General features: G+C 33.1%; 1 protein-coding gene across 3 annotated transcripts in view; it reads right to left on the minus strand.

Annotated features, from left to right (window-relative positions):
- RADX (RPA1 related single stranded DNA binding protein, X-linked) overlaps positions 1–15001 on the minus strand; it is an 81625-nt gene that overhangs the window by 38879 nt on the left and 27745 nt on the right. For all 3 annotated transcript variants that reach the window (XM_078063897.1, XM_078063896.1, XM_078063898.1), the window contains exon 11: positions 10193–10266. In XM_078063897.1, coding sequence (XP_077920023.1) covers positions 10193–10266 — 74 coding nt within the window. The remainder of the gene's footprint in view (positions 1–10192; positions 10267–15001) is intronic.

Genomic DNA, 15001 nt, shown 5'->3' on the forward strand with positions numbered 1-15001 from the left:
TTAGTTTCTCCCATTTTAAAGCACAGGCTATGTCCATCTCTATCCATCCATTAATCCACCTTATTTGTATTCTTTTCAAATAAATTATAGACTTCTGTTTCCTTTCTGATAAGTGGTTCAGCATACATATCATTAACCAATTTAATATTTGTTTAAAATCTTTTCATATAAAATTTACAATGAAATGCACAAATCTTAATTATGTGCATTTGACAAATATATATACTCAGGTAACCAAAATCCCTCTCAAGATACAGAGCATTGCCATCACCCAAAATTTTCTTTGTGCCCCTTCCCAGTCAATCCCCATACATCACTTCAACCTCTCTACTAAGGCAACTACTGTTGTGATCTTTCTACCACAGATTAGTTTTTCTTGCTCTGGATCTTAATATAAGTGAATTCACATAGTATGTACTCTTTTGTGTAATGCTTCTTTAACTCTTCATAATATTTTATAGTTTCATCTACTCTGTTACATGTGTCAGTAGTTGGTTCCTTTTTATTGATGAATAGTATTCCACTGCATGACTATACCAAAGTATTCTCCCATTGATGAACAACTGGGCTATTTCCAGTTTGGGCTATTATAAGTAAATCTACTATTAACATTCTTTATAAGCATTTTGTGAATATAGGGTTTTTATCTCTCTTGGAATGAAATTTCTGAGTCCAAAGATAGGTGTACATTTTGCTTTATAACTGCCAGCCAGAACTTTGTGCAATGTGGTTGTATCACTTTACATTCACACTGCTGGTGTATAAGACTTCCAGTTGCTCCACATCCCCACAAATATTTTCTATTATCAGATTTTGAATGTTAGCCATTCTGGTGGGCATGTAGTATATCTTATTGTGGTACTAATTTGAATTTTCCTGATGACTAATAATGTTGAATACATTTTCATATCCTTTCTGGCTATTCTTAAATCTGTTCTGTAAATCATCTGTTAAAATCTTTTGTCCATGTTTAATTGTTACTTTACATTTTTAATTATGCATATTAGCAGTTCAATTATGTCTTGCACACCAGTCTTTTGTCAGGTATATATCTTGACAATATTTACTCTCCAGTCTCAGCTAGTCTATAAATTTTCTTTTTTTCAGTTTTATTTTGTATTTAAATAACATTTATATATACTTAAGGTTTGTAACATAATGATTTGATATACATATATACAGTAATATGAGTGATTACCATATAATTAATATATCATCGCCTCACATACATGATGGGCACCTGAAATCTACTCTTAGTGTATTTCCAGTATTCAGTATAGTATTAATGACATTTATTATGCTGTACATTAGATCTTTAGACTTATTCATCCTCCATAGATACAACATTGTACTCTTTGGCTGACATCTCCCCATTTCCCCCACGTCCCTGTCCCTGGTAACCACCATTCTACCCTCTGCCTGTATGAGTCTGATTTTTTTAGATTCTGTATATAAGTGAGACCATGCAGTATTTATCTTAACCATGTGTTTCTGATGCTTTGACATCTGGGGCTTTGCTGACCCAGGACAGACTGCCCCTCCCAGGGCTAGCCAATTCTTAGAGACAGTAAACAACTTGCCTTGGAGCTGCACCTTTCATATGCAAGCCAACCAACCCAGAGCCCACACCCCAACCACCTTTATAGGGCTCTCATACTCTAAGCCACTAATCCCCTATCCTAATCACCCCGGGACAGGGACCAGACAACTAGGGTCAGCCCTTACAACCCTGAGTCTGCTGAAATTATTGAAACTAGTCAATCCTAAATCTGCTCATCTGCCTTGCGTGCTTGTTCTCACAGAAGCCACAATAAAGGCTCATGCCCTGTTTTCCTGTCACTCTGCCTCCTGACTGACCCTGGTGCTTCCCATGGCATTCACTGTGTGTCCCCTTCTCTTGGGATCTGTGAATATAGTGACTATTTTTTCAATGGCAGTTGTCTTCTGATCTGATGGACTTGCCATACCTAAAGAAAAATAAAACTTATATTTTAAAATGAGGGTTCATTATACTATTCTGTTCACTTCCGTATATATGTGAAATTTTTCATAATAAAAATTTCTTAGTTAATGACATTGCTGCTATGAGCTGAATTGTATTACCCCAAAATTTATATTTTGAATCCTTAACCCCCAATCCTTTACAATGTGACTGTATAAAGAAAATAGGGACTTTGAAGAAGTGATTAAGTTAAAATGAAGCTGTTAGTGTGGGCCCTAATCTAATCTGACTGGTATCCTTAGAAGAAAATTTGGATATACAGTGACACCAGGGATGTGTAAACACAGAGAGACAAACAGGTGAGGACACAGCACAAAAAATGGCCATCTAAAAGCCATGGTGTGAGGCCTCAGGAGAAGCCAAACCTGCTGAAACCTTGATCTTGGACTTGTAGCCTTCAGAACTGTGAAAAAAAAAAAAAATTTCTTTTGTTTAAGCCATTTTGTGGCATTTTTATGGCAGCCCTGGCAAACTAATACAACTGCCCACCCCAACTAGAATACCAAGTCCATTAAATTAAGACAAGGAGTAGGTAGGGCACCTGGGTGGCTCAGTTCGTTAAGCGACTGCCTTCGGCTCAGGTCATGATCCTGGAGTCCCAGGATCGAGTCCCACATCGGGCTCCCTGCTCAGCGGGGAGTCTGCTTCTCCCTCTGACCCTCCCCCGTCTCATGCTCTCTCTATCTCATTCTCTCTGTCAAATAAATAAATAAAATCTTAAAAAAAAAAAAAAAGACAAGGAGTAGGTAAATGAGGCATCCTTGACTCTTCTCATTTTCAGTTTTAATCAATACCTAGATATGATTGATTGTATTTTCAAATTTTTCTCTCATCTCTTCCTCTTTTTCTCTTTATTACCACTGCTCTATTCCTGGTCTTTATCATCATTCATTGGTGTCTTTGACTCTGGAGTTGTTTTCCTTAAACCTGTCCCCCACATAGCCATCAGAGTAAGCTATTAAAATGTAAATTAAATTATGCCACACCACTGCTTAATGTCTTCCAAAACCTCGCCCTTAATGTCTAGAGAAGAAAGTCCAAGTTTCTTCATATGGCATACCAGGTCCTCCATTAATGTCAATCTTTAACATTTCTTCAGCCATTAGACTACTCCCTGCCTTAACACTTTATACTCACTCTAGTAACACCTCAACAGTTGGTGGTTCCTTGAGATTTCCATGAAATGTCTTATTTTTGTACCTGTGCTAAAACTGTTGTAGGCTTATATACACTTAGGTAATTTGACAAAACTCTATTCATCTTTTAGGAATTAGTGTTTTAAACTTACCTTTTACCTTCTCTAGACAGAAAAATTGGAAAAATACATAGAATACCATAGTAACTACCAGTATACCCAATACCTAGAATTACACATTCTCAGACTTATATTTTACCATCTTTGCTTCAAATATTTTCATGTTTTAAACTTTTTTTATTGTAGAGGTTTTAAAACATTAAAAGTAGCTAGGAGAGTACAATGAATCCCCATGTATCTATCATCAAGTTTTAACACTTATCACCACATGGCCAACATTCTTTCATGTATATACTATACTACTCCCAACGCTACTTCTCTATTTTAAAGCCAATCTTTGAGATATCATTTCACCTATAAATAATTCAATGTGTATCTTTAAAAGATAAGGACTTTTTAAAACAAGAAAATAAACATGATATAACACTTATATTATTAATAATAATAATTTTTAAATATTATCAAATATTACCAAAATATTATCAAATATTTTGTTCAAAAATATTATCAAGTATTTTGTTCATATTTTCCCATTGCCTCATAAATTATTTGCATTGATTTGGTTTCATATAAAATATGAATAAAATAATGAAATAAATAGAACATTGAAGATCAGGTTTAAATCTCCTTTTTTTACTCTTCCTGTATTCTCTTCCTTCCTTCCCTAGAGACAACTAATATCATTAATTAGCTATGTATTTTTCCATTCCAGAGTAAATTCCTATATATGTATCTATGAACAATAAATAGTTTGGCTTTGGATAATTTTAGAAATGTGTACAAATTAAATTATAATACTCTCTTGTAGTTTTAAAAATGGTTATTATAAGTTTAATACTCTTTCTTTTCTACAACTGTTTATTTGTAGCTTTCTTTTTTATTCTTGGTCAGTATTGCTAGAGGTTTCTCTATTGTGTAAATCTTTTAAAAGAACCAACTTTAGGTTCTGCTATTCTCTTTTTTGTTTTATATTTTACTGATTTGTTTTTAATTTTATTCTTTTATTTTATTGAATCTAAAATGCTGTAGGGGTGCCGGGCTGGCTCAGTCAGGTGAGTATGCGACTTGATCTTGGGGTTGTGAGTTCAAGCCCCACAATTGGGTGTGGAGATTTATTAAAAATAAAAATCTTTAAAAATAAAATAAAATAAAATAAAATAAAATAAATAAAATACTGCAAATTGTAAAACACCATTATTTCATGTGCCATTAAGAAAAAAAAATACTTTGCCAATGAAATCATGATGTATAATTCATTTTGGAATGTGCATCCCAATTTCAGAGATGTTAAAATATGCAAAAATGGGTATCTTGGAATTGATGACATACAGAATTTCCTTCCATCTATTTGAATTTACTTTTCTCCATTAGATTCTTTTAAACTTATTGAGACTTGTTTTATGACAATATGGTTTATCTTGGTAAATGTTCTATGTGTACTTGGAAAGAATATGTATTAAGCCATTGTTAGGTAGAGTATTTTGTAGATATCAATTAGCTCAAGTTGGTTGATAGTGTTAATGTATTCTATATTCTTACTGATTTACTGTCTAGTTTTCCTATCAATTGCTGAGAAAAGGATGCTGAAGTCCTCATAATTATGTTTGATTATGAAGTCCTCAAACATAATTATGAATTTGTCTGTTTCTCCTCTCAATTTAGTAGTTTTCATGCGCTTTGAAGCTTTATTGTGAGGTGCCTACACATTTAGGATTGGCATGTTTTCTTGGACAAATTTAAATAATGTAATATTCTTCTTAATTCCCTGCTCTGAAATCTACTTTGATGATGTAAGTATAGCCATTCCAGCTTTCTTTTACATGCTATATATTTTCCATCTTTTTATATTGTATCTTTAAGTTTAAAGTGGATCTCTTTTATTTTTTTAAAGATTTTATTATTTGAGAGAGAGAGGGAGAAGCAGGCCTCCCATTGAGCAGGGAGCCCAATGTGGGGCTCCATCCCAGGACCCCAGGATAATGAACTGAGCCAAAGGTAGACGCTTAACCGACTGAGCCACCCAGGTGCCCCTAGAGTGGGTCTTTTGAGGTGGTATATAGCTGGGTCTTACTTTTTTATCCAATATGATAATCTCTGCTTTTTTACTGGGGTGTTCATACTATTTACTTTAACGTAATTAACAGTATAACAGGGCTGCAATTTGTTATTTTGCTATTTTTTCTATTTGACTCATTTGTTCTTTATGTCCCTTTTTCTCTTGTCCTGCCTTCTCTTGGATTGAATATTTAAAAAAATAATTCCATTTAGCTCTACCATTGACTTATATTAGCTATTTTTATTTTAGGGGTTGCTATAGGATTTGTAATATACAACTTTAATTTATTACAGTCTACATCCAAGTGATTTTATGCCATTTTGTGCATATAGTGTAAGAACTTCCTAATGGTATATCTCCATATCCTCTCTTGCCTTTGTGCACTTGTTGTCATACATTTTACGTCTATATAAACTACAAAATTTACATTTTTATTATTTTTCATTTAAAAGAGATAAAAATTGAGAAAATATATTTTATTTTACCTGTACATTTACTATTTCTGGTGCTTTCCTTTATTTAGATCTAAATTTCCATCTGTATTATTATTTTTCTGCCTGAAGAACTTCCTTTATTATTTTTCATGGTGCAGGTCTGGTGGTGATGAATTCTCTCAGTTTCTGTTTTGATCTTTATTTTGTCTATTTTAAAAGATATATTCACTGTGTATAGAACTCTAGGTTTACAGGTCTTTTCATTGTCTTTTGGATAATATACTTTCTGAAGAGAAATCTGTTGTTATACTTGTCTTTGTTCCTCTGTATGTAATGTGTCTTTTTTCTTTTCCCTTTGGCTTCTTTTAAGATTGTTTTTTATCACTGGCTTTCATCAATATATGTGTGCTTTCCTATTAAATAACTTTTTGTCTCCTTGTTCTATTACTTTAAGAGAGGAGTGTGTTATGACCATAAATTTGTCAATTGCTCCTTTTAAATCTACTGGGTTGGGATGCCTGCGTGGCTCAGTTGGTTAAGCGTCTGCCTTCGGTTTGGTCCTGGGATCAAGTCTGCATTGGGATCCCTGCTCAGTGGGGAGCCTGCTTCTCCCTCTCCCTCTGCCTACTGCTCCCCCTGCTTGTGTACACACTTTCTCTCTCTGATAAACAAACAAATAAATAAAATCTTTAAATAAAAAAAACTTTAAATTAAAAAAATAAATCTACCAGGTTATTTACAGTTTGAGGTTATATTATTAGATGTATACATTCCTGTTTGTTATTATCTTCTGGGTAGAATGTCACTTTTATCATTCTATATTGTTTTATCTTTATTTACAGTTTCTGCTTCATACTTTATCTCATATTAATATTGCTATACCACCTTTCCTTAGGATAAGTCAGGTATATTTTTTTGCCATTCCTTTATTTTCAACCTTTCTATATAAATTTGCTTAAGTGTCTCTTATATACAACATATAACTAGATTAAATTTTTAAAACTGATACCTGAAAGTTTAACATGTTTACATTTATTGAAATTACTGATGTATTTGGAACTATTTCAGTTATTTTTTTTTTTAAGATTTTATTTATTTATTTGAGAGAGAGAGAGAAACAGCATGAGAGGGGAGAGAGTCAGAGGGAGAAGCAGGCTCCCTGCTGAGCCGGGAGCCCAATGTGGTACCTGATCCCAGGACTCAGGGATCATGACCTGAGCTGAAGGCAGATGCTTAACAAACTGAGCCACCCAGGTGCCCCTCAGTTATGTTATTTTGTGTTTTTTCTTAATCATGCTTTTCCTTTCTTTTTTTCTTCTTTTCCACCTTCCACTGTCCTGATTAAATTTTCACAATTCCCCCTTTTTTTCTGTGCTGCTGCTTTGAAAGTTATACCCTCTATACCTATTCTTTTAGCATGCCCTTAAAATTTTAAATTTCATGTTTGAATTTACAAAGCCTACAGTTCATCAACCACTACTTTTCTCCATAAAGATTCAATAACCTAAGAATGCTTTAATTCTCAGGCGCCTGGGTGGCTCAGTTGGTTAAGCAACTGCCTTCGGCTCAGGTCATGATCCTGGAGTCCCTGGATCGAGTCCCGCATCGGGCTCCCTGTGCGGCGAGGAGTCTGCTTCTCCCTCTGACCCTCCCCCCTCTCATGTGCTCTCTCTCTCATTCTCTCTCTCAAATAAATAAATAAAATCTTAAAAAAAAAAAGAATGCTTTAATTCTCATCTTCCCACCCATCTTATTTTAAATAGTCTTTTAGTTTTACTTTATTTCAAATCCCATGAAATTATTTACCATTGTTATTAATTTTTACTGCCTGTTTTTATTTATATTTACCAATATTTTACCAACTTCTAAGCTCACCATTTCTTCTTGCAGTTTGATACCTCTTTTTGGTTTCATTTTACTTCTTTCAAAATTCTTTAGTAACTCACTTATTGAGACAATATGTATAATAACTCTCATAGTCTCTGAACATCTAAAAATATATTTATTTCACCCTCAAAGTTCATTTCAACATAGAATTCTAGGTTGGAAAATATTTTCTTTCAACATTTTGAAGACATTATTCCATTATCTAAGGCATCTATTGTCACTGATAAGAAATCTTCCAGTCTGGGGCGCCTGGGTGGCTCAGGTGGTTAAGCGTCTGCCTTCAGCTCAGGTCATGATCCCAGCGTCCTGGGATGGAGCCCCGCATCCGGCTCCCTGCTCAGCCGGAAGCCTGCTTCTCCCTCTCCTACTCCCCCTGCTTGTGTTCCCTCTCTCTCTGTCTCTATGTCAAATAAACAAAATTAAAAAAAAAAAAATCTTTAAAAAAAAAGAAGAAATCTTCCAGTCTAATTATATTCCTTTTGTAGATAAATAGGCATTTTCTTTCTGGCAGTTTTTAAGACATTTACTTACTATCTGTGATGCTGTGCAGGTTCACTATGATAGGTCTGCATATAAATTTATTTAATTTTTCTGCTTAGGATTCTTTGTGATCCTTCAATCTAATGATTCATATATACCCTTAATTTTGAAAATGTACCTCTTCAAATATTGCTTCTTCCTGATTATCTCTAGTCTGTCCTCCTGGAACTTTTCTTAGATATAAATTGAACTTTCTCACCCTATCCACCATGTTTCCCAACTTCTTTTTTACCTTTCCAATCTCTTTACCTATCTCTGGTGTGATTTCCTCTGTATCTATCTTCCAAATGTACTAATTATCTCTTCATTTGCTTCCTCTTCAAAGCATATATTTAATATATTAAATTAATATATTTAATAAATTACACATTAAGTTTATATATTTAATTTGATAAATACATGTAATTAATTTATACAATATTATAAATATATATAATTATTTTAATAGCTATATATTAAATATATAAATTAAATTTATATATTTAACTTAATAACTATATTAAGTTAAATGTGTCATGTTTAATATATAATTTATTAAATATAAATTTAATATATAATTATTAAATCAAATTTAAATTTATTATACATTTAATATGTATTTATATATTTAACTTACAGTTTCTGTTCATTCCTTTAACTTTTTAAACACGTATTTATTTTAAAGCCTCTTTCTGATTGGTTTAGTATTTCTAGTTCCTAGGCTATAAATTTTCCCACATTACATCTGATCACATTGCCTCAAAGAAGTTCATTTTCTTGGAATGTTTGTAATTTTTTAACCATGAATTCATCTTCTGTAGACATTTTCTATGGGAGTCCCAAATACCCTAGGTTGTAAGATGTCTCCCTTTGAGGCAGTTTCACACTTACCTTTGTCAAAACCTTAAGGGTTTCACTGATTTCAGACCAGATGCTACTGTTAACTCCTTAGCTCAGTGTCCTCACCATTATAGTCAATTGAACGGTGACCACACCTCAATGCTGCACAGGTCTGGGATTTCAATTTCTCTCAGGTGGGACTTTTTCCCAACCATTGCCCAGAGGATACAGGAAGCTCCTTGACACTTCCCCACGCTGATGGGCCTACTTTCTCTGGTCTTTCATAACCTTCCAATTCTATATTAGTCCTACTTCACATGTACGAGGTTTGTGGTCTGGACCCTCCTTTCCATATGGTTATTACACCTCAGCCCACAATCAATTAGGCCTCTATCTAGTTCTGAAATGCCTGAGAGCAGTTTTAGTTTTAGTCCTACTCACTGCTAAATTTAAATTCTTTTGTTTTTGGCACCTAAGGATTTTTCATTCTTGTTCTGAGCTTGGTCATATATTTATATTATAATGATTTCCCCCCTTATTTTCTTTGTTTTAATTTTTTTAGGGGGGATGCAGACTTTAGATCCTTTTGTGGATTCTTGATCTGCCAGATTGACAAGAAGTCAACCCCAAGATAAGAATAACTCAAAAAGCAAGAAAGACATAAAATGTTAAAAAGTTTAGTCCAGAGAGATGACCCTTATAAGATCAGATTTAAACCACTCTAAGGAACTAAATAGTATTATGAAATTTCTTCAGAAATGAACCCAATATTCAAACCAGTCAACCCATTAGCAAAGAAAGGAACTAAAACTATCTTTTAAGCTTTACTTATATTTATTTTCAAATAAAAATTAAACTTCCTACTTTATTCTTCTGTTAATTAAAAATTAAAAATCCCTATATTTGAAGGGATGTATTATCAAATAAACAAATTCGTAAATATAGGTTTGTTTATATTTACTTTCACTTTGGTGATGATACCAAATTGTTTTAAAATTGAGACCAGTACTTTTGACAAGGACCTAAACTAATGTAAATAAAAAACAAAAAAAAGTAACATTATATATCTATTTAAAGTACTTATATTATGCTAGAGAGAGGCATGACACAAAAATGCAGAATAAAATCAAATAGTAATCTGTATATAATAATGTTCCATAAAGATTTCATAAATAATAATCATCATCAAAGCAACATACGTTGGAAAATGCTTGGCATGTCTGGTTTATTTCCTTTTGTCTGTGCAGAAGTTTCTGGCTGAGGTACGGGAACCCTACAAAAGATGGAAAAAAGATAACAAATAATTACAAAAAGACACTTGAATGAAAAAAAAACCTAATTGGTTCCATTCAGAATTTATTCTAATTCAATCAGTTTGCAAAATATATAGGTTTAGTTTCTTAAAGTAATGCACTAAAAATTTAAGGAAAATATATACAAGTTAGGAACAAATATGCATATATAACTTAGTTCAAAATACTGCAATAGATTTTTTAAAGATTGTATTTATTTATTTATTTGAGAGGAAGAGAGAGAGCAAGCGAGTAGGGGGAGGGGCAAAAGGGGAGGGAGAGAAAGAGGGAAAGAATCCCAAGCAGACTCCCCGCTCAGCACAGAGCCCGAAAGAGGGCTTGATCTCACAACCCTGAGATCATGACTTGAGGCAAAACCAAGAATCCGATGCTTAACCGATTAAGCCACCCAGGCACCCCAAATACTATTGCAGATTTAAATGTTCTTTCAATAAGGCGTATTCCACAAAAGGAAGTATTTAACTTTATTAAATAGCAACTAAAGATGGATGGATGGAGATATATATATATATATATATATATATATATATATCTGGGAAACTGTCTGGCCTAACTGTCCAGCCTCCAGCCTCTTTTCAAAGTTTTCTATAAGTCTCATGCTGCTTCAAACTCATATTCCTCCTTTGAAATTTAACTCAAGCATTAATTCCTAAAAGAAGCCATCCTTGATCTCTAGTCAAAGCTCACTACTCCTTGTACATGCTGTTGCTCTCATAGCACCATGAATAAACTTCTATCATAGCATTCATCACTCTGTGTCCAAATTACAGGTTTATGAGTCTATCTCTTCCAACAGATTCTGCTATAAGCTCTGTTATAAAGTCTACAAAAGTATAGACTTTATTTTTATATCTCTATATACTATCTACTCAATAACTATTTATTGAACTGAAATAAATGGAGGAAAAGGGAAGTATCTTATTTTGAAACTGAGGAGAAGCCTACTTTTATAAGGAAAGATTTCCATCTTGTGGGCTATTAGCATATTTCTGTGATGAGTTTTTTCTACTGTATTTCCAAAACTAAAAGCATAAAGTAAAACAGAATGTCATATTGTTGAATGCCACATAATATTGCTCAACTTATTTTATCAATGGATTTTTTCTTATAATGGTAGTATTCGTTATTTTGCTAATGAGTTATTAATGAACTAAAAAGAAGTAGCTTTTATGAAGGAGGCATGCAACCATTTATTTACCTTTAAACCCCAGCAAATAAAAACATATTTTATAGTTGTAATTTGAACTTCTTTCAATCATTGAAAACATGGTATTTCTAGAAATTAGAAAGCTGAAAACATCACCTGTGAAAGAAATCTAACTAAAAAATAGTTAAATTACATGTATTTTGAGATCCTTAAACAGCATGTATCTACTTTTTAATACATATGATTAGGAAGTGACTTTTTCCATCTGAAACAAATTAGAAGAAATAGTTTTCAAAACCCTAACAGCACCATTACATTGTACAGAACTTTTAAAAAGTAGCTTAGGAGATTTTTACTGGAATATGTAATCATCCATTTGTAGGACTTAAATGTCTTAAAGGTGAGGGGATAAATGACAGAAGTGGAGGTATACAATGTCTACAGGTATCAACTGAGGAAAATGAAAAAAGAGAGACGAAAAGTGAAAAGATAAGTGTAGAAAAATAACTGAGGAAGAGAGGGAAAAGAGAGCTAAAGGAAGAGAACATTGCATATGCTGGGTAGTGGCAGAATATTATAAAAATTATGTCAGAGACTCTAAGTTGTACTCTAATCTTGCGCTTTTGTCAACTTATTGACCTTAGGTAAATGTCATACAGATTCTATAGAATGTCATTCTCTCATCTTTATATGAGGATTATAATTAACATTATTGAGGTCTTAGAAAGTATCTTTCATGCACAGAAATTAAAAGTACTTAATATACATACACATATGTATAAATCCTATATTTTATCTTTTCTGAATCTCAGATTTCTCTTTTATAAAATTGAAATAATTATCCTGTGCCTTCCTCACTGGGATGTTGACGATCAAATGATGTAATATAAATAATTTTACACTGTATATTGAAATTCTCTACACAATTAAATGAAGGAATATTTTCAGTGCCTTCTACCTAAGAAAAGCAGAAGATACTATACAAAAAGGACCAGAATATAGAATTTCTTTGAGAAATTGCTAATATAAGCAAATTAGCAATAATTTACAATGATCAAAAATGCTAAAGTCTTTGTGATCATTAATTCAAATTAGCAAATGCTTTTCAGGCAACAACCATTATTTAAAAACTTTTCCTATGGTGTCTTCTGCTTTTCTTAGGAGGAGAATTGAAAATGATTTTTTTGAAAATGATTTTTAAGGATTCATCTAACCATGGCGTGATTAATTTTCTCTCTTTATAGAGTACATATTACCAAGAGAATGAACTGAAGAAGTTTTAATGTCTGTTGATTATATTTTATTTCTCAGTGCTAACTTTTGAATGAGTAGATGGATTTTGACTACATTTTACTATCTAACAGAGAGCACCATGGTTCACTAGCTACCATTTGTATTAAAACATTAATATAAGCTCTTAAATGGTCATATTTCTTATTATTATACCAACAGAAGCAGATCAACAGGTGATCTAGATGGACAAAACAGATATACAACCTCAAAAGTAAATATCTAAAAAAGAATCAAATGGACTTTCTACAGCTGAGAAAGAAAACAGCTGAACTTTAGAACTATGGCACAATAAAGAACATATCTGGTCTTTGTCTCTGGTTCCTGGTTCAAAAACCCTTAGAATTTCCATAGTGACAAGAGTACCTCCGTTATGCTAATGAGGTAACTCATGGTGAGCCCCTAGACAGTTTGAAGATAAGAACTGTTATCAGATACATTAAGCATACCGCTCAAAGGTTGAAACACCGAATTAGCCTAACTTCTATTACGGGGAGGGGAGCTGAAGATCAAGTTCAATCACATGGCCAATAATTTAATCTATCATGCCTAAGTAATGAAATACCCCCCCAAAAATCTGGACATCAAGACTTGGTGGATCTTCGTGGTTGGTGAACACATTGATGTACCTACCAGGAGAGGCACAATAAGTTCTAGGGATCCTACATACATTATGGTGACTACAGTTAACAGTACTGTAATACATACTTGAAAGTTACTAAGAGTAAATGTTAAATGTTCTTACTATAAAAAAATAATAGTTATGTGAGGTCATGGATGTGTTAAATAATCTTATTGTGGTAATTATTTTGCAATACATACATGTATCAAATCATCACACTGTACACCTTAAATTTACAAAGTAATATATGTCAATTATATCTCAATAAAGCTGTGAAAAAATAAATATCCTTAGACCACTAAAAAAAGAAAAAAGAAATGAGACATAGGTGGTTTCTACCACCAGTTGTATTCAACACTGTAGTAGAGGTCCTAACCAGTACAATAATGCTAGAAAAAGAAATAAAAGCAAAATGATTGGAAAGGAAGAAATAAACCACAAGTATTTGCAGATTACATGACTTATACAGAGAAAATTTAAAAAAAAAACCCTACAAACTCAGAATAAGTGATTTTATCAAGGTTGCTGAATATAAGCTCAGGATACAACCAAAAACAGTTCCCTGATTGGGCACAACTAACATTAAAGACTAGAGTTTTAAAAAATCTTAAAATCTAAAATGATTCTATACGTCAACTGCTTTATTAGTGTCTTGGTTATCTTTCTGCTTCAGAAAAACCAAAAATGTTAATTATATACAATTCATAATGGATAAAGTTTATATAGGAAAGAGTCATGCTTAAATAACTGGTCAACAAATATAAGCTATAGTATTTTAAATTTAAATAAAATGTATTTTTTTTTGTAGTTCCTCATTTTAAACTCATTGTCAAGTAGTCCATGCCAAGCGTGGCAGATAAGAGGGCTTCTGTTATGGGTTATATTATGTCCCCCAAAATTCATGTTGAAGTCCCAACCCCCAGTACCTCAGAATGTAATCTTATTTGGAGATAGTTTCACTGAAGAGATAAATTAGTTAAAATAAGTTCATACTGGGGTGGGTGGGCCCCTAATCCAATGTATCTGATGTCCTTATAAAAAGGGGGAATTTGGACATAGACACAGATTGGGGGTGAGGTTTCTACAAGCCACAGAACGTCAAAGATTGCCAGAAAACCACCAGATGCTAGGGGAGAGACAAGGGGCAGATTCTTTCACACAGTGCTCAAAACAAACTGACCCTGCTGAAACTTTGATCTTGGACTTCTAGCTTACAGAACTGTGAGGTCTTAAGTTTCCATTGTTTAAGCCATACAGTTTGTAGTACTTCATTATAGCAGCCCTAAAAAATGAATGCAAATTTGGGTACCAGGAAGTGGAGTGCTACTGTAACAAATAATTTAAAAGGTGGAAGTGGCTTTGGAATTGAGTATTACATAGAGGCTGAAAGAGTTCTGAGAGAAAGCTTTTTGTCTTAGAGAATATGTATGTTTTTTTGAGAGTATATATGTTGTTATGAACAGAATGTTGCTAGAAATATGAATGTAAGAGGCGCTTCCGGTTAAGTCTCAGACAGAAATGAGGAATGGGTTATTGGAAACTGGATGAAAAGCGATCCTTGTTATAAAGTGGCAAAGATCTTTGCTGAACTGTGTTCTGTTGGATGGCAGGTGAAACTTGTATGCAGTGAACTTGC

The sequence above is a fragment of the Halichoerus grypus genome, chromosome X (genome assembly GCF_964656455.1).
Source record: "Halichoerus grypus chromosome X, mHalGry1.hap1.1, whole genome shotgun sequence".
NCBI classification, from domain to species: Eukaryota; Metazoa; Chordata; class Mammalia; order Carnivora; family Phocidae; genus Halichoerus; species Halichoerus grypus.